Here is a 21,902-nt window from a genome sequence, read left to right as displayed (position 1 = left end):
TGTCTTTCTTTCCTCTATGATGATGCCCAGCTCTTGATAATGACATATGTGAAAGAGCGCTGCTCCTCCATTCAACCATAACAGAATTTCCATTCTGGCATGTGACACTAAACAGTCACATAACCCCAAAAGTTTAAACAGAATCACAGGTTAAATTGATTAATTTACTCTGAAATAAACCAAACATGAAGCATTCATTTCCATACATAAAGGAAGATGTCTGTGATTGTCAGCTGGTTATCATTTTAGCAATTCCTCAGAATAGATATTTTATATTAAAACAAAAATCAGTCTTCAGAGATGTTATAACACATCTCTGGAGCAATTACGTCTTGAATCCAGGCCTCACGATTCAGGGGTAGGAACACTACCACTAAGTCACAAGAACTCTAAATTCCTCAGAATAGTGTCTTAGGCGAAACCATCTTAAGTTGTTTCCCAAAATGTTAGAGATGAGAATGTCCTCTGATGATGGCACAATATTCAGACAATTCATGCACGAACCCTCAGAATCTTAGGCCTCCCCTGTCCATAGGCATTTCAGAAGTGGACAACATCCAGGCAAATAAACGGCAACTAACATGTGTGCCACATAAGTGCCAGGCAATGGCCATCTCCAACAAGAGAACATCTAACCACAGCCGCTTGACATTCAAAGTCATTACACTTCCTCTAATCTCCACTGTCAACATCCTTCGGATACGACTGACCAGAAACCAAACTGGAAAAACCACATAAACAGTGTGGTTACAAGAGCAGATCAGAGGCTAAGAATCCTGTAGCAAGTAACTCATAACCTGACTCCCCAAAGCCAGTTCACCATCTACAAAGCACAAGTCAGGAGTGTGATTAAAGTCAGGAGTCTCTGAGATGCGTGCAGCTCCAACAACAGCTTGATTAGTAACCCATCCTCTAGTAACAATAGTCATTCCCTTCATCAAATCAAAATGGCAGCAGTGCATATCTGTCCCTGTGAGATGCACTGCAACAATTCATCCAAAATCATTCAATAGCACTTCCAAATCCACAACCTCTACCACTTAGATGGACAACGGCAAAAGATACTTAGGAATACCATCAACTTCCCTCCAAGCAACACATATTCTGGCTTGGAACAATGCCACCATTTCTTCACTATCTCTGGGACAAAATCTTTCCTAATAGTATAGAGGATGCCCCTCATCACCAAGGACTGGAGCAAATCAAGGAGGCAACTCACCATTTCCTTCTCAGGGCAATTAGGAAAGAGTAACAAATGTTGTCTAAGCTGATGACACCCACATCCTATGAAAGAATGAGTACAGATTCTGCTTGCAAATGACAGGCCCTGCATGTAAATATCTACGGTTTTCAGTATGATAAGTGTGCCACGCTGCAAGTCCAACTGATTGTCTTAAATTGGCTGTTAATGTAATTCTCAACGGAATTAGGATTGTTTCATAATATTGTCAGTCACGGAATCACATTTAATATTGACACTACCTTCAGAGATTTGCAATCCAGGGTTTATTGGGTATAGTCAGCACTCTGTCTGCTGTAAAAGGTCAAAGGGATTTATGGCTTGATACAATCTGCCAGTCATTGGAGCATAGGGCCTACATACCTGACATCACACTGTCAATGAAATTAATATCTTACATTACTCACTTGTGTGGTAGGCAAGGAGTCTTTTTGGCTTGACAACAGCATCCTGTGGTTTATATCACATATTTGTACTGCATAGTATCAGCATGAAACAGTTAGCTCACTTGTTGCTCTATTTTCTTTTGAGACACAATACCCTTCTAGAGTAATCAGAGGTAGACTAAGTGTATTTCAGGACGCAAAGTGGCAGCTTCAAGCTCATTCATGAGTTTACATGATATGTAGCAAGCACTGATCTGATCAAAGCCCAGAGGATAGTTTTGATGCGTCCTATTTTGACATCAAGCAAAGTTCTGGTCTCCTTATGAGGTTATTAAGGCCAATTACACATCAAGTGGAGTTGTTGCCCTCTCTGAAATTTGGCATTCTTGTAATTCTGTCCTAATGAGTGCAATATGAAAAACTTCTAGCAGCATGTCTTTTTTTTTCAGTGATACACAAGTACTACACTATCAAGCAATTCATTCAACCTTATTTAAGTTGCAGTAATATTCATGAATAAACTCAAACAAACAAAATACATGCTACACATCTTACTCAATAATAATTTGTAACCATATTTCTGCCTTTTTTATCTATGGTAAAAATATAGATTTAAAACTTTACACCCAACACTAAGTGGTCATCAGGTTTTAACAAAATCTTAAGCACGCTGGGGGGAACAGCTCGACGGCCAACTTTTTGCAATCTGCATTCTGAATTTACTGACTGCTAATTCACTTGACTTACAAACATAACATATCTGAGATACTAGTGAAATTAACAATGAAATATATGTTAGAACTCATTGAAGTTACACAAGAAAATATTTGCAAGAAAACAACAGCATTGACAAATTCCTAATGCCTAGCTTTACACACTAAGATTCTACATGATGTAGATAACAAAATTATGGTGTCTTCATCCATAATTTTTCAAAGCGCTCTCAATTCAATACTTGTCCCTTTAGATTGGCCCATTGCAAATTTAACTCTTCTATTTAAAAATGGAGAAAGAGAAAATTCAGGAAAATACAGACCTGTTCGACCAACGTCTGTGAGAAGTGGTTGGAATCTATAACTAAAGATAATGTGACTGAGCACTTAAAGAAATTTGAGCTGCTTGCTGAGAGGGAACACGTATTTGTAGATGGTAGATCATGTCTAACAAACCTATTTGAATTTTTTGAGGAAGTGGCTGAAGTAACATTGTCTATGATTGCACATGTACCCAAAATTCCACACAAGAAACTACTAGCTAAAATTAAAATCCACGAAATTCAAGATAAATTATTCATTGGATTTGGCTGTAGAAAGCAGAGTGATGTGAAATTGGGAATGTATCTGAATTGGAAGGATTCAAAGCAGTCCACAAGGTGCTAGTGACTGAGCTGTATTTATTAATGGCTTAAATAATGCAAAATGGACAAGAATGCCTTTGTTACAAAGATTGTTGCATAACATTGCAAAGAGATATTGGTCGATTAAGAAATTGGGCAGAATTGAAACAGATTGATTTCACCACAAGTAAATGCAAGGTAATCCAATTTGCATCAAAAATGATAGATCTGACCTCTTGTTTTTGAAATGATTAAATAATAAGAAAATCTAGCTCTTTTCCAAGAGATTTAGGAGATCATATATACAGATCACTGAAAGGCAATAGTCAGACGCAAAAAAAACAAAAATATTTAATTTAATATATGCCATTGAGTAGCTAGGATATATAGGGGAGGAAGTTTTGTTATAGTTAAGCAAAAGCCCTGGCTGGGTCTTATCTTGAGTTCTGGAAATGGCACTTTAGAACACTTGACACTTTAGGCTTTGGAAGAAATGCAGTGCAAAGTCAGCAAAATGTTACCATGGCTCTAATGGATAGATTATGAGGAGGGATGACAGGGTTTGTGTTCCCTGGAATATGAAATGTTAACAGGTGTTAACAAGCTTGAAGTTTAATGATTTTGAAAGTAATTTTTAGGGTAGCTAGAGAAAAACTCTGGAATTCTGTAACAAAAAAAATCGGCAGATGCTGGTTCAATTCTGAGTTTTCTTTTGAAAGCAACAGATTTATTTTTGCCAATTATGGGTATTCAGAAATATGAAGCCAATGAAGTTAGAGTATAAGTCAGCCATGATCTCATTCAGTGCCAGGGCAATCTCACAGGATTAAAGTCACAACTGCTGTTCTTTTATTCCTAACAAAAACGTAAAGCAATGTTGTTCTTGTTGTTGAGTACACAATATGATGAATATATTGTCCATATGAAGGAGAAAGAGAACTAAAAACAAATTTACATCATTTTCAAATAGAAAACAACTAAATAATGAGGTTATATTTAAATAAATCCAGCTTGCAGAGAAACAGAAACTGGCAAATTACTTAGAAAGTTTACGAGAACGTTTCTGATCCCCTGCCTCTGAAGAGTTCTAAGAAAATAAACAAAGTAATTTGTTAACAATGTAATTTGAAAAAAATAAATATTTTCAGCCAGGATCCTGAGTGAAGTCACTTCTTTTTTTTTAAACATTAAAGATTGTGGCAAAGTCCCCAGAACAGCCAGAGCTTCAGTTCGATTTCTTTAGACTACACTTCAAGGAACGCAGCAGGCAGTCAGCCCTGCATTGAATTCAATTCACATAGCTAGGGTTGCAGCTACTTATTATTTTGACAAAGCAATACTCAGTTGACTGAAATAATGATTAAATATTCATCTGCAATAAACCATCATAAAAATAGGTTTCTATTTAGGTGAAATGCTGTATTACATACATTAATGAGAAGACACGTTGAAACAAAACACTGAACAAAATAAAACTATGTGTATGCATCACCGTCACCCAGTACTCCCACATTAACTTCAAGACAACAATTTCATTTTCTGTTCATACTTTATAACAGTTATGCAAATAAGGCACAGCTCTTTAGAGCCATGTCTGAAATGTCAGATCAAATGTGGCACCTTCTTTATGCCCACAGCATTTGGCATTATGACAATTTCGATCATGCTCCAATTTTAATTATTTCATTATTAAAGACAAACTTAAAAAGTACACTTTCATTTCATTTACAATTTAATTTCATTTTGTAATAAGCTAGTTATATATCTTGTATTGAAGTTACATCCCAATAAGGCCACATTTGCAACAATGATATATATTAAAAGTACACTTTCATATTATAAAAGACAGTGTCACTGAGAAAAGAGGACACTTGATTCATGCTGATGTAGAATAGCAGATGGTTGTTGAATAGTGAAGGTCAATGCTCCAATTTACTGATTCACTTTGTGAGATTTTAGCATGGTCATTACAGAAAGGGAGGAAATTATGGGCCATCACATGGCATGGTATTTCCTGTCATTCTTTAAAAGGACACAATAAAAATTATATTCAAACAATATCCTGCAAGTCTTGATTGTGTACTGAAAAGAAACTATGTTTACAAGTGATGCTAATAATAAAAGGAAGAAGCTGGTGAGGGCAGGGGCAATGAGTAAATATCAGGTGTTTATTGTAACTCAGCAGTCTGAAATCATTTCAGTTCACTGATTACAGTTTTACCAATATGCTTAACAAGAATTTAGTCAGTCATGAGTTCCAAATTTGCAACTTAATAGAGCTAAGTTCTATCATTTTAACATAATCAGAAATCATCGTAGTATTCACTCAGACAAGCACATTTTGGGTTGCATAGAGGAAAAACATATTTCACACCCAAGATGCCTGCTTTCGATTACACCTGAAATATTTGTAACAGGTCATGACCATCCAGTACCGGTGTTGTTAGAGAAGATACATGGAATCATTATCAGCAACTCTAAGTAAGGAATCTTATTACTGTTTTTGAAACAAAATGTGATATAAACTTGTAACAGCATTTTAGTTTGGGTTAAGGAGAGATCCATATTTATTTTATTGGGCTCATAGCGGAAAGCAAAGCGCAAAGCAAAATACAAAATGCAACTTGAAGAAATACAGCTTAAATGAAGAGGGGGAAGTAATTTTGTAATAATCAATTTGACCAACCTACCGTGAATAATAAATGTGTGGTAGACAGCGGGGAATTGTCACCTTATATTCTATAACTTCCATTGTACATAATTTTAAATATATTTCAATATTAAAATTATTATTCCATCCTCAAAACATCAGCTGGTGTTGATTTTAACCTCAGCTGTTTGTTTTATACTTCACCAGCTAAATAATTTTATGGACATTATCCCATTAGAAATCTGATAAGATACAAATAGTGCAACCTTTAAAGAATTTTTGTAATACGACTCTTCACAGGACATTTTCACGGTTGCAATGATTTTCATTCTTTTCTCACAATCACAAGGATATTGCAGGCCCACAAGAACTGTAGCGTGTATTCTGCCCATTTCTTGTGTACTTGTGTGTGTGGTGTACCATGACACCATAGCCTCCAAGGGTCAGATTAATTAAGCTCACCAGCAGCTGCAGTGCAATGTGAGAAGCACATTGCCACATTTCTCACCAGTTCTGCCCAATTACCTGCAGCATTCCGGTACTGGACAACTGACATCTAGCACACTGCTCACAAGACTACATTCCCTCTAGTCTCCTGATGAATTTTAAAACAAAATTCTCAATCCGTTCAAAGCACTGAAGAACCCTGCACCTGCTGCAGTGAGCAATGACGAGTCCCAGTGAGAGTTTTGTCAGTCAGATCTCTGCAGATGCTCGTTTACTTTAAACTAGAATCGCATCCAAAGATGGAAATGAGATGACAATCTCATACTCAGACCTTGAAAGTCATTTCTATTTCTAAAAGATGTGGCTTGTCAGGCCTACAACAGTTAAGAGTGTATCCTGGCCTGTCTCCAGTGCAAGCAGCTGCAACTAAACATTCAATAACAACAAAGACTGAGGTTGCTACAGCTCTATCCCCAGCAGAACAGAAGAGTGGGGAATGGTTATCAGTTTCAGCAACTTACAGTTACAGCTCCACAGTTGCCGGTAATTTATGACAGTTTCTAACCACTGAAAGAGAGGAAGAACGTGGGAAACAGGATTGAGAAGCACGTGGGATTTGTGACCGTCATTTCAGCTGTGGACCTGGTTCAAATCCTCCTCAGACTGTCAGAAGCGAAGTCTCTTCTTCGAACTAGCTGAGAGCAGCTACTGGTATACACGGGGCCATGGCACTTTAGCAACTTATCAATCCCACTGAGCAGGCACAGAACGGCTACTTCGCTAAATAGGAAACATCACACCGCTACAGCGCATGGTACTTTTCTGAGGGTAGGATTATTTAGTGAGACCTTGTTTTTAAGTGGTTAAAAATGACTTAGGAACACTTGATGCTGACCTACATGCTAATGTGCAAAATGTTCTATTGTACAAAAAAAAGCAGAAGATTACAATATGATGCTAAGTTGAAATTGTCATTAAGTTAAATAAAAACAGGAAAGAAATAAAACTACCATAGTTATTGTACACATATTTCCTAATAGTTAATTGCAACTCATTATTCAATACAATTTTGGGGAACTGTATTTAACAAGTAGCCTTTAAATCTGATCATTAGTTTTCAGTCATAAAACTCACTGATAACTACAATGACTACAAAAGAAAATAAAAATCAGAATCAAAGCTTAAGTCATGCTCACCACAAATAAAGATCACAGTGTTATGATTGTTTAAAAACACAATCTGGAACCATTTCAAGGCTGCAATAATTCTGGAGTGCGATGATAGCTGTATCAACTGTGCAATGTAGAACATGAAGTAAATAACATCTTTGTAACAAGTAGAGATCAAAAATATACAATATTAAAATTCTGTAACTAATTACATGTATTTCCTTAAATCATAATGGTTCTTAATACACAATCACTGATTTCATGACTTAAAAACCTAGAAGCATTTTGATATCAGTTAAGTCAGTCAATTTATCTCTATAACTTCTTTGACCAAAATTAAAAAGGTAGCCACAAAATCTCATGCAAGAATTCAGGTTGAAATTTATTCTTCACAAAAATGTTCAAAACAAAATCATAACCACAGTATACAGCCATTTCTGGGGACTTTTGCTACACAATGATAGTATTCCTACCTCTGCACCAGTAGTCTGGGTTCAAGTGCCAATTGCTTCACAGGTTAATGCAGAAACTGTCTGCATTAACCTGCTTCTGTATTGCATTTTTAATCACAAACTCTCCTTGTGCTCTATATGTAAAATTAAAATCGGCTCTCTCAGTCTGCAATGTCATACAAGACCATCAATTCCTCCCTTGTCGCAGAAATTATAACCAATTATTTTCCAATAATTACTCAATTAAGATTATGCCAATTACACAAATGTGTTAATTAAAATGTGTAATCCATTAATTTACTGTGAAAGTACACATAAATACTTTCAGGAGCTGAATAGAAATGTTTTAAGTCGAACCCATGAAAGAAGATGCTTTTCATTACTGCTTTTAATTGATGTCAGCAAGCAATAATTAGTACTGGCTTACATCAGCAAGTGAACAAGATGACAACCATCTGTTGACATTAGAAAGTAAGCTTTACAACCTGCACAATGCAAATGGATTTTTTTCTATATTTTAACATATGGCATTTTTGGTCAAGAATACGCTTCCTTAAAAAAGACAGTAATTTCCAATATATAATGGTAAATAGTAAGCCCTTGGCTTCCATTACGTACTCAAGTCAAAAATACCTTAATCCTTTTGCACTGCAATACCTAGGTCAATAGTTTGACACTCTATGCTCCAAAACACAGTGAATTATTACATGTATACATTAAGATGTAATCTGGCATACAGAAAAACCAACATTCACATTATTATTCACCAAGACATAGGACCAGTGACGTTTTAAACATTTTAGGAGACCCAGGAGAATATGCACCTAACACTGTTTTATGTGATGAAATCTATATATCTTATGAATCTATAAAAAAATAAATGCAATCTAAAATTTACTGGTTAATAGTTTAATAGTTGTAGAGTTCCTCACCAGCTGCCATAAAATGAAATTTTATAACAGCTGTTTTCATTCCTTTATAACAATAGTCCACACTCATGGACTGGCTATTATATTGTAAATGATGTGGAAAGCAGTGTTCAATTTCTCCTCAATTCACTCATATAGGTTTGAGATATAGATCAACCAGAATCCAACCTTATTAGATGTTGTGTAATACTATTAATATTATTTTGTGAAAACTACTTATATCTCCCATTTGAAAGTGTGACTTTCTAAATTAAAATATAGATGTACACTGTGGTATTCTCATCTCGGTCCTAGAATTGTGCCAACTGACAATTCAACTTTATCTCATTCTCCTTCATTAGTTCATGAGTCATCAAGTTATTTAACACATAATCTAACATGAGTGTTTATGTAGATGTGGATGGTTCCTAATTAATTGTTTTACCGAAGTTTCAAAGTGTTAGAAAGTTAAGCACATTATTCAATACTCATTTTAAAAAGTTCTGATAGTTTACCAGCTGACAATATTTAATCTTTACATTTATGGTATTAGTACATCGGATCTTCAGAAATACTTGAGAAGGTCTGTAACTAAATCATGGGTACCGTTGTGGGTGGGAAGAGTAGGAGAAAGAGAGGCAACATGGATTAAAAACGATGCCATTTTCCTGAAAATCATCTACCTCAAGATACATTTTTAAATTGAAGTTATCATAAAACATTGTTAGTTAAAATTTTAAAAGTTAGCACTGAATTTGTGGCATGACTGAAAGACAAAAAAAAAGTATGGTTTTGTTTCAAATAACTTATAGTTTAATACAGCAGGACATAGTCAGATGACGAGTAGTAAACACATTTTTTAAATTTAAATTAAGATTGGGTACTTGATAACAATTATTGGCATAGCAGTTTGAACGTGATGAAATTACTTTTACATTCAACCAGTGTTTTGGTTTAAAACCAGTCATTTATTTCTCATGCAAGCTATTGCTGGAATGGCTTATTAATTCAAGGTTTTTAAAAACGCTTTCACCCTTTGGATCAACAATTTGTGCTGAAATGAAAGCCCAAACAGTGACCATGGCCAGTTGAAAAAAAAAACAGCCTTCTCCTCACGACCCCCATTCCCACATTATATCAGAGGCCATTCATTTAATCAGAATTCAAATAAAAAGTCACAAATTATTCTACGCTACCAAGCAAACACCGGAAACATAATTTTTCATTTTTTTTTAAGATGATTAAATTCTAAAACCAGGATTATTTTTAAGCTAACTTAGAAGGGAGGACGCACGTTGACTTTATGGAGTTAATCGTAACCCTCCATATGGGATGAAGTGAAAAATTCTTAAACTCAAATCTAGCCTACTCTACATGGCTGGACTGCAGAAAAAAGGTGCAAACTGCTGAACAGAAAGGCTTGAGCTTTTCCAATGCCATTTATGAGTCAGGAAGAGTGTTTCTCCCCAAGTAAGTCTATTTCCCACTCCATACAATTGTCTTTAAACTATGTTCATTAACAGCTCCAGATCAACGAATTTGCCATTCCAATATCCTTCATCCTCCAAACCTCACAGTATTCAACCTCATTCACAATTACAATTCTCAGTTGCTGGAATATATCTGTTCCTGGGCTGCACTCTCTTCTATAGTGTCATCCCCCAGGAAAGCCAACTTATCAGAAGGCTGGCTTCCCATAGGGAACTTTCAGATTTTGCAAAATAAAACTCTTCATTCTGACTTGGAAATCCCAGTGAATATCAGGATCTTAATATGAGTTATGCCCATTTCAATATTTAGGACTACAAACCTAAAATAATAGCCATTTTAATCAATGTATTCTGACTCTGTATTTATGTTTCTACAAAATGAAAATGTTGAGAGGAAGAGAATAAAATACAATGCTGCAATTTTAAAAATGTGTCGTTTACTTCATTTACAGTTACTTGTTTGAATAGCAAATAAAGTAATGCACATAAAATTCTATTTTTCTTTGATTTATCCCACTACCAAGACATAATTCATAATGGCTAGGTATTCAACGTAAATTACTAGATATTTTTGTTTTATAGGTTTTGTATATGTTATTGTAACTTATGTTCTCTTATAAATTACATGCCACTCAATATTATCACATGCAACCACTATTGTTGATTCTAAAAATTATTTCCAGCCTAAAAGATATACTTTTCATGCACCTTTAATTAATTATTAGAGTTCCTGAATGCTATCATTGTGCATTTTCAATGTGTTTTACCCCATCCTCCAACATATCACACGAATGCTTTGTCTTTTAGTTCTCAATTCTGACACAAGAAAATCTTTTGTTCAGAAGAAAGTAACTCTTTAAATCCATCTACACCAGTCACATGACCAACAGCTGCCCTGTAAGAATTGTCAGTATGACCAGCTGGCATGTTACTATATGGCAACAAATCCCTTCACTATCACGATTTGTGCTGGCTTTAACAGTTAAATAGGCTACAACATGAAGAATCTTTTGTGATTTTGAAAAGTTGGCACCTCTTTGAGATAATTGTCAAGTAAACTGGCAATGGGATGAATAATTTTTCATTAACATGAGAAATCTCTAACTGCTTTTGTTTCTTTAACCATCTTTTTACATCCCATTGGCTAAGTTTCAATAAAATATTTTGAACATTTATATGTGCTATTAGTCACAATTCGGAGTTGTCATAAATTTTGAGGACTTTGTTAATATTTTAAGCAGACATCCTCAGTAGCTTTTAAAATGCTCATTTTCTGCAACTCAACATCCATATTTTTGTTCCACTGTTTTATTAGTAAGATACATCAGAATACATGAAGGGCATTAATTAATTCACAGTAGTTTTTGCAAGTTATTTTAGAAAGTAAAATCAATCTTTCTGGAACCCTCAGAGCCTTCAGCATTGCGAATAGCTCATAATTTGCATTGGCAGAGAGGAGATAGATTAATAAAGGCTTCGGTTACGCACAAACATAGTATGATTGTAATTTTCTGCATCAGAACACACAAGAAAATTGCTACAAAGAGCAGCAAATTTAGTCAATAGTAACCCATAATTTTCAAAATCAAAATGGAATATTTTTGAAGCGTATATACAAAGGATTTAAAACAATGATATAATTGTATGAAAAACAATGTTACATATCTTTAATAAGCATTTTTTACAGAATGGTTCAATGACTTGAAGATGAATTGGATGTCAAGACTAGCACACAATACAGTTGGTTACATTTCAATATAGATTCTCTCCTTTCAGGTCATTGCTTTGTTCAGTTAGGTAATTCAATGTTACATACTACAAAACAAGGTTTCTATACACTGTTCACGCACTATAACTATAACTACACTTATCAGTTGTATTCCCAAAAAAGAAAACAGAAAGGGAACAAAAATATTCTGTGTGTTATCTTTCCAAAATAAATTAATCACCTCAGAAATGTGAGCCAAGTATGTGTGGCCAATAATTAAAATGGTAAATTCTGGATTCTATTTTTTGAAAACAATAAACCAATATTATTACAGAATATTTTTTAAAAAGTGAATTTGACCCAATCAGCAAACCATAATTTAAAAATGAAATGGTGGTGACATTTTTGATAAATTCTTCAGGCTACTTTTAAATTTACATTACTTTCATTATTCTACAAATGAAAATAATAATTAGGGAATACACTGTGGTAAAGAACAATATGCACATGTTTAAGGATGGCCAGAAAAGCAGATGAATACCTACAGTTAACTAGTAGCCATGAAATTAAATGTTATTCATATCATACTACTATCCAACACTGTCTGCCCACCATATTTCAAATTTATGAACGCACTTAATAAAAAAAATCTGTTTACAGTAGTACAATGAACAACATGCAGCAAGAATAAAAGAGATTTGCATTTATATAGTGTTTATCACAACCACCCGCTATCCCAGTATTTCACAACCCATGAAGCACATTTAAAGTGTAGTCACTGCTGTAATGCTGGAAATGTGGCAGCCAATATGTGCGCATCAACTACCTCCAAAATCAATGTGACAAGGACCAGACTTTCAAACATTCTTTCACAGTAATGAAAGCATCACTGGTTAGGTGTGATGTTGATTAAGGGATTTTTAAAAATGCAAAGTTTTCCATTTAGTTATTTCAGCTGCCTTGACAGCTTATTAAATATCAGCACTGTGATGATAACAACCACAAAATGTATATCAAATAAACAAACAAACAAACAAGAGATGATTTTTTTCCATTGAAGATTTCTAACTGGGATCTTAATGGTAACACTATCCACTTAAGGACTTACACTAAGAGATCAGTGAAACCAGGCACCGACATACATGTACCTATATCACATGCTGAAGCTACCAATTATATGGAGCAGGGAAAAGTAGCAATTTCTCGAAAATATGTACTAATTTTGACAAAGAGCACAATCTACCTTTACAACTTACACTCACATTAAGGTATATTAAGGCTGGCTCAGACACTCACAAACAAGCCTGTTTTATTTGGTAAAAAGCAGTTCATCATCCTGTAATACTGTTAGAATTAGAAATTTTTGGATAGCTCAGTTATGTCATGTAGAATGAAACCAAAGCTATCCATTTAAAAAGCACACCAGAATTCAACTCACATATTTTCACCGTTAAAAATAGAACAAGATGAATTGTTTCAAAAATACACATCTATTTCAGTGAGAAGCACTACAGATAACCAAAGCACCCACATGGGCATTATATTTTGCCAAATACATCACTACAAAATGAGTAGCAATTCTACACTGGGCAGTAGCCATTAGAAATTGTTTCTCATTACGCTATTCTACATTTTCAATGCAACGTCCAACTTGCAACGTAGGGAGGAATCTCCACTGGAAAAAAGTGCACCCCAAAAGAAGGTGATATTTGAATTCCGAAAGCTCATTTATACAAAAACTATATGTCTGTTTGAGGATCAAATTGTATTGCGATGTTGTTAAGCATTCAAATAGTCCACAGTGCAGAAATGGAATACTCTGACAATTTGTTTTAACATGGCAACGAAATTCAGCCAACATCAGACAACAAGCACTTAATTGACAGTGTGCTTGAAGCATACTACAAATGTAATTGAAAATATAGCAATAAGGATACTGAACCCTTGAACGAAAGACGACATAAACTGCGCACAGGAGCAGAATGATCCCTTTCCCATTACACAGCGAATGAGAAATGATGTGTAACCCCCAAATTAAAATTATTAGCTGTGTATCTATGCCCTGAATTATAAAGCAGCCATCTCGCTCCAAAGCACACACACACAGCTGCAGGCTAAATTATTCAAGGGGGAATAAACTCTGATTCAAACTGGTACACACACTGCTGCACGTGTTGCACAGACTGCTTGTGGCCGGCACAGTTTGTCTTCCTGCCTGTGTGCATTTGTGGTTCCTGAAGGCTGGAAGGAAACCACAGGTATCTGCTGCCAGGACGAATGCCAGGATCACAGAAAATCAGGAGATGGTGAACAAATAACAGCATTCCAGCTAATCACAAGGGCACACTGATCGCGTCTAACTCATCGCAGGTTATGAAGCAACTAGTCAAGGGAGCAGCAATATTCTCACGTTATAATACACGCATCAAATTCTTTCTACGGCGCACCCCCTATAAATCCAGATTTGAGAACAAGCTGCAGCTGTCAATCGCGTTCTTTTCTGGATTGGACACAAGGAGAATTTACTACAGCTTGCTCTTTTTCTTTTCCTAAAACTGCTCTTTCTCCATTTGAACAAAGAGAAATACATGATAACTCAAAAATAAGAAAGTGTATCCCGCAACCCTCGCTGGTCAGGTGCAGGGAAATGAGCCCCTTTCCTCCCTGAGAAATGACAGCTCAAATTCTTTACTGCAGCGTCACCCCAGCTGTCCCAGTTAGATTAGAGAATCCATTCATCTCATTGGATGCAAAGCAGCTCTCCAAAGCAGCTTACTTATTCAAAGACAATCACTTTTTTTTAAAAAAGTCATCAAGTCACTGATTTTTAATTTAGCTCGTTCCACGTCAGTCACATCCCAAAGCTGAATGAATGACAAAACTAAAAGAGAGCAGCCAGCCCCGGTTTCTGCCAAGCGCCAGCACCAGCAGCTCCGGCGATCCCACTCATCACAGTTATCTGCAGATAAGCTCAAACTGGTTTCAGTAATTCCTGTTTCGGACAAAAGTTGTCCTCGCACACAGTTTGCACAATAAAATCATATCAGAGAGATCAGCTGATAACACTGTTACAGCGTGCGATTTCTACGGATTATGCATTTATGTCAAAAGCACAGGCGGGTTTTCTCCCCCCTTGCATCGCGCTAAACTTTGTATTACAGAAAGAAAATATCCACAATTCAGGCGCAAAATTCGATCAATTTCCATCAGTTTTGTGGTTCACTAGCAAATAAAATTAAAAGCAACATGCATATTTTTCAAAGATTCCAGAAGCACGACTACATAATATTCGAAAGCTGACAGTGGGCGCGATCAAAGTAAATACATTAGTCACTCTTTCCGAACAAGATCCTGAAAACGTCTCTGTATTGCATTGACTGTATCCTCCAAATAGTTAAAGGAATCCTTCCCCTTTCCTCTCTGCAGTGAGTTTGAGCCCCCTCTCACCTACCTGGGTAGAAATCTTTGGATTTGGACAGTTTGATCGTGGCACCAGTCTCTTTCTGCAGTTGGACAATGGTTTGTCCTCCCTTTCCAATAATAGATCCCGCAGCATAGCTAGGTATAAGGACTTTTAAAAAATATTGGCCGTCTTCTGCGAAAGGAAAACGAATAGATTATTGCAATAACTGATACCCACCACAACAATCACCTCCTCCCCCACCACCCATCCACCCACCAAACCCTTACACTTCTCTCTCCCTCGTAAAATGGAACAATCATTAGTCAGTATAATTTGTCAATTTTGAAGAACCCGTGCAAAATAAAGCTCCTTAGAAAAAAAGTGCAGTACATTATTAAATTTGCCTAAACAATTGGGCATTACAAAAGAAGCGGATACTGGATGCCAAACGCCACAAAAATAAATGACATTTTGTGATGCAGAGGGAGAGAGTGCCTCTGCGTACCCATGTTTAGAAGGATTTTGAATAATGTATCAGAAGATGATGACAGTCGTGGTTTCCATGGTGATCGTGAATTGTAATTGACCTATAAAACCGCGCTGTTTGCGTGTAGCGTAGTTAAATATCTCCACATACCGCACTATGTCAATAAATAAACGCAGTTTAACCAAGAACAACTCTCCGCAGCAACTCTACTGATTAGTTACTATTTGCTCACTTTTAGATACAAGATACGAACATAATTAGCAACTACACGTGAATGAATCAGTGATCCCTCTTTCGGTGTGGGAAGAAAAATGACATCCCTCTCTCCAGAACTTGGATTCTACGCCTGATCACCAACAGTGACTTGTCACAGCACATTACAGATACGCCGTAGAGCAATCCCCAGCTTTCTGCAGACGGTGTTATTAGACAGCAGTGATCACTTTAAGCTCATTAATTAAAGGATCACCACTTCAAGTCAGTCAATGTCTGCTTTCATTCTGACCCACAGGTAATACTGTCAGTTACAACGGCAAACAAGGCGACAATATTCCTCAACAGTGACACGAAAACAAATCAAGACTGTTGATCAACAGAATTAATCCACACGCTCCCCCTCTCCCAACAAACAAACAATCCGCGATGATCAAACACACTAACGCACAAGCTTCTGGCTAACCACAAAGACCATTAGTCGCAATGTCCTTTCCCTTCTTGCCAACTATTATTAAAATGTATTAAACGGTGGAAAGTGAACTCCGCTACTCATCCCACAGCTCAAATTAGAACAGTTTCTGACCAGTTCAAGTCCACCTCGCTGCACTTGCCAATAATTCTTAACATCGAAGGCACGAAAGGCAAGATCAATTATTGAAATACGAAAGAAAGTCACAAATAATACAAAAAAAATTTAATGGCTTGCAGAACAGAACAGACGCCATTTTCAAAGGGCTTCTATATATTTCTATATATGTAAGCAAAGCTGCGGAGAAGAAATGCTGCTACCCACCGCCAGTGTTGGTTCTCTTGGTGTTGCCCGCTTCAGGAGGAGCTTCGAGCGGCCGCTTTCTGGAGTCGGGGGGGTCCAGGTCTATGGGAAGCCCGGTGTGGGTCCCGTTCTGCTGGATGGGAGCTGCCGCCATCATGATGAGGATGAAGATGAGGAGAATGAGGGTGTTATTGTTGATGTTTTGCGGACTCTTTAGAGGGAGAGAGAAAGAGAGAAAGAGAAAGGGAGAGAGAGATGCGCTGATAGGGCCAAGTGGGGGTGGGGGGGAGGGGGGAATGAAAACTGCAATGTGTCGGTGATGTCTGTAAAGAGGGGATGGATGAAGCAAGGGGGAGGAGGGAGGGAAGGAGGGATGGTGACAGACAGATGTGTGTGTGTGTGTGTGTATGTGGGGCAGTGGACGGGGATTCCGCTCCTACTTCGCCTCTGCTCTCAGTGCAGCTTCTCTCATTGTCGGGGATGGATGGATGGATGGATGGATGGAAAGAGGGAGGGAAGGGGGTGTGAGGGGAAGGGGGGGTGGTGTGAGATGGGGGCAGGGATGGGGGTGGGGGTCAGAGGTCAATCAATCCCGCCCCCTCCACCATCTAACCCCGCCCACACTCTCCGGCACGCCTGATTGGCAGCACTCTTTAGCCAATAGACACCAGTCTTGTCCCAGCCAAAGCCTCGCCCATTGTCCCCAGCCTCCAATCCGCTTGGCCCTGGTGCGGGACATCCGCCAATGGTGTGCAGTTTGATCAATGCGGGCTTGGGGGTGCTGAGAGGTGTTGGAGTGTGTTCCAGTTTGCAGTGTGTCTGTACCTGGTTCTCTCTGAGAGCGCAGCACAAACAAAAGCTGAACCGAGTTTGGTTCGCCAGTGGCATTGCGAGTACTCGCTCCCTAACCCGGTTGCCCGAGTGTGTTGTGTGTGTGCGGCCGCTCCCAGCGTCTCCGTGCACTCACTCGCGGAGTGCGTGTCCTGAATGCTAGGCAAGCGAGAAGCGGAGCTGCAGGAAGATGTAGCCTGAGGGAGGCTTAGTGCAATTCCGAGCACATTGCTCTCCTACTTCAGTTTACCGCTTCCTTCTCCTTTGAATTATGGAGCAAATCTGATCATCGCACTTCTCAGAAATAGCCTGGATCACCAGATTAACAAGCGGAAACATCAAAGTAGCTCACTGACAGCGATTCGTCGTTTATTTAGTTGCGGGTGGGGAAAGTCAATCGCTGCAACAAGTAACACACGCAGACTTTGAAAATAAAATATAATTAGTTCCATCAATGCCCCTTTCTTGATTTCCTGCCTTATTCTAAATTAACTCAGTGAATGAAATTTGCACTCGCCCTGCTTTGGGGGGATAAATGTTGCAATAATTTTGCAGAAGTCTGTCTTTAAACAGTCATGCCGACTCTCAAAGCGGTGGGCTGTTCGAATTTAGCAGAAGTTCTGCAGCAATGGAACAGTAATACCATTTTAATAAAACAAGTGTAAATGAAGATCGATTTTTAAATGCAGATGATTTATAAATAAAGCTGCTAAATGGCTAGTTTTTCATGCTAAATTTGAAATTACGAGGCCATTCAATTTCGTTTGTACAAAAATTGAATGAAATATTTTATCTACATATCTTCAAATATAATGAATTCCTTCATTGACTAATACATATTTTCGCAAATCTGGCACATACATAGTAATATTGTATTGTTCATTCTGTAGAACATTGCCTACTTTTAAGTGTTTTTAATGTAACTTGACAAGTAAAAGGCTGTGGAAGGAGCGGTTGTGGCAAATATACCTATGGAATAAGTACAATGTTAAGTACTTGAGCCAGGCTGTAGTTTGATTTCCATGTGCAATCCTAAAAACGTAATGCCAAAAGATTCTGGAATGGATCATTAGCTGGAAAAGACGCAGAACGATGTGGAAAAGACGTAACAAGTGGAAGGGAGAACAGCTTCAGCAGTCTACCCACGCTTTATTCGCCCAGAACATCTAACGGTTGTTGTCATTAGGCTTTGAAGTAGAATTGCTTGTGGTGCGACATGACTGGAATATTAATTCATTTCAGTAAATTTCCCAATATAAATTCTGTCGAACTACATGGTATCATGCTTGGTTATTACAGGTTTCCCGCATTTGATTTTAGCATTCACAAGTAAGGATATTTATATTCTATATATGCAACTGTATAGGCTGTAAATACACACACAAATCAAGCAAATAGTTGCCGCAATATCTAGTGAATACTAAAAGGTTTAATTGTCTCGATTAAATATATATTAAGAGGGCGCATAAAAATGACTTGCTGGTCGACATTACAAATCTGAGCAGAATGTAGGATCCACGAACCCACTATATCATTTCTTGATAACATGGTGTAGAGCTGGATGGACACAGCAGGCCAAGCAGCATCTCAGGAGCAGGAAAACTGGCGTTTCGGGCCTAGACCCTTCATCAGAAATGGGGGAGGGGAAGCGAGTTCTGAAATAAATAGAGATCATTTCTTGAATTTTTTTTAACACTCAACCCAGACAAGATCTGTCAGGATATAAGCAGCCAATTTGTATTTCAGGTATCAAAATAATACGCAGAAAATATATCTTGCAGAAAGTATGCCAAAAGGAAAATCACCTTTCGTTCTTTTGTTATTATTAGCCATTCTCCAATGAAGATGTCACAGCTAGGGCCATTTGTTGGTACGCTAGTAGAGCTGACTGTCACATATCTTTAATAAAAGCAAAATACTGCCGATGCTGGAGATGCAAATAAACGAGCCGAAGAAGAATCACTTGACTCGAAATGTTAGCTCTTTTTTTCTCCACGCATGCTGCCAGACCTTCTGCGTTTTCTCTGTGTTTTTATCTATTATTTTATGAATCCAAGGACAAAGCCGAACATTGTATACACGCGAAATTCAGTTTTAAGGTTTCTTAACAGTTTACTTTGTCGCAGATTACACAGGAAACATTTGCCTCAGGTTATGCAAAAGAATGTAATTCAGTAACAACCAGCATGTGGTCAGTTCAGGTACAATACAGCAGAATTCTATCTCTTGAGTAATCGTGGTCGTATTAGTGCTCAGCATCGTCTTGTGTGGCATCAATAGTTGAGGCAATTGTTGGCTAACCTGGTTCTTGCACAGGATTATAATGGTTGGATCATGCACATTCTAGGGCAGAGACCTGTCCCTCCAGCAGACACAAAGTGCGTGCAGATGTTGCAGGAGTACCCGTTTCCCACAATGAATGGGTGCAGGTGAAATATCATCAGTACATGGAGCTTAGGCCATAGGAAGTGAGCTAACAGGTCTGCTAAACTCCTTTACGTTTTATTTTAAGTCAACCTTTCAAGGAATGTTATAATACACCTCTGGAGCTGGTCAGACTTGAACCAAGGGCTCCTGGCTCAAAAGTAGGAAAACTACCATTGTTCACGATCCAGCTCTGACATGACAGGATTTCTCTGATACTTCAACTCAGGATAATGTTCCACAAATTTCTCCAATGTGCAACTGGGGAGGACCTTCCCTACTTTAGCGGTAACCACAGGCTCTGGCTCTTTCACCTCTGGAGGCACTTCTTTTTGTCTGATGGATTTGACAGCCCACTTTTGAGTGGACTTCGAGCACACACGGTTGACCAATCCTGCAAATATTGGTTTTGCGTTACTGTTCCTGGCAGGCTAAGGATCAGTAATTACATTTGGCCCTGACTCCTCGGTGCCAGTCCTTCATCTTTTGGTTGGTAATATAAGGCAATTCTACCTAATGATATTAAGGGAGACATGCATTTGCTGCCTGATTTTTCACGATGACAACAATGGCATTACCTTGTTTCTTTACAAGGTTATAAATAGCTCTTACTTAGATTTTGTTAAAAGGATTCTGGTTTACACAATCCTAACTAAATCCAATACATTTAGTGCAATTTTTGAGCAAAACAGATCCACTTAAATCGCACAGTTATCCTTCCGGTGGTTAACCTAAGATGAATACAGCTCAGGCGAAGTTTGCCGATGATACGAAGATAGATGGACAGGCAGGTAGTACTGAGGAGGTGGGGAGGCTGCAAGATTTAGACAGTTTAGGAGAGTGGTCCAGGAAATGGCTGATGAAATTCATCGTGAGCAAATGCGAGGTTTTGCACTTTGGAAAAAAGAATACAGGTATGGGCTATTTTCTAAACAGTGAGAAAATTGGTAAAGCAGAAGTACAAAGGGATCTGGGAGTGTTGGTCCAGGATTCTCTAAAGGTTAACTTGCAGGTAGAGTCTGTGATTAAGAAAGTGAATGTAATGTTGTTGTTTATCTCAAGAGGGTTGTAATATAAACACAGCAATGTGCTTCTGAGACTTTATAAAGCTCTAGTTAGGCCCCATTTAGAATACTGTGTCCAATTTTGGGCCCCACACCTCAGGAAGGACACACTGGCACTGGAGCGTGTCCAGCAGAGATTCACACGGATGATCCCTGGAATGGTAGGTTTAACATACAAAGAACGGCTGAGGATTGTATTCATTAGAGTTTAGAAGTTTGAGGGGAGATCTAATAGAAACTTACAAGATAATGTATGGCTTAGAAAGGGTGGATACTGGGAAGTTGTTTCCATTAGGTGGAGAGACTAGGACCCATGGGCACAGCCTTAGCATTAGAGGAGGTAAATTTAAAATAGAAATGAGGAGACATTTCTTCAGCCAGAGAGTGGTGGACCTGTGGCATTCATTGCCACGGAGCGCAGTGGAGGCCGAGACGTTAAATGTCTTCAAAGCGGAGATCGATAAATTCTTGATCTCACAAGGAATCAAGGGCTATGGGGAGAATGCAGGGAAGTGGAGTTGAAATGTCCATCAGCCATGATTAAACGGGTAGAGTGGACTCGATGGGCTGAATGGCCTTTCTTCCACTCCTATGTTTTATGGTTTTATGGTCTTATGGAGATCTTTAACCAACATCCTTTTGCTTGATTCACTGGAATAGAGTTGTCTTCTTTATTGCTGGAATTGTTGTCTTCTTCATTTGTCCATACACGTAGCACTCCCTATATCAAAGGACATTTAAATATGACGGCAAAGTTGTGACCAACGGTAACTGGAGCACCACCTCGCAATCTCTTCTGTTTCATATTGAGCATCCTTAGCTCATTCAGAGTCTTCTTTCTCCAATCTCTGTTGTAAATAATGATAGCAGACCATGTGCCTTCAATAACAGGTTCCCATCACTGATTTTTGCCTTAAAT

The 21,902-nt window shown here is 37.9% G+C and overlaps 1 protein-coding gene across 5 annotated transcripts in view; it reads right to left on the bottom strand.

Annotated features, from left to right (window-relative positions):
* Positions 1-17,188, bottom strand: part of LOC125455566 (RNA-binding protein Nova-1) — a 267,705-nt gene extending 250,517 nt beyond the window's left edge. For 2 of the 5 annotated variants that reach the window (XM_048537694.2, XM_048537695.2), the window contains exons 1-2: positions 16,686-17,188; positions 15,238-15,381 (exon numbers count right to left, since the gene is read on the bottom strand). In XM_048537694.2, the coding sequence (XP_048393651.1) occupies positions 15,238-15,381; positions 16,686-16,821 (280 nt within the window). In that variant the 5' untranslated portion in view covers positions 16,822-17,188. The other 3 variants (XM_048537698.2, XM_048537696.2, XM_048537697.2) reach the window with 3 other exon arrangements.
* Between the last annotated feature and the right edge of the window lie 4,714 nt (positions 17,189-21,902).

This window comes from Stegostoma tigrinum, chromosome 10 (genome assembly GCF_030684315.1).
Source record: "Stegostoma tigrinum isolate sSteTig4 chromosome 10, sSteTig4.hap1, whole genome shotgun sequence".
Classification (NCBI taxonomy): domain Eukaryota; kingdom Metazoa; phylum Chordata; class Chondrichthyes; order Orectolobiformes; family Stegostomatidae; genus Stegostoma; species Stegostoma tigrinum.
This window is presented reverse-complemented; position numbering and strand designations above follow the sequence as displayed.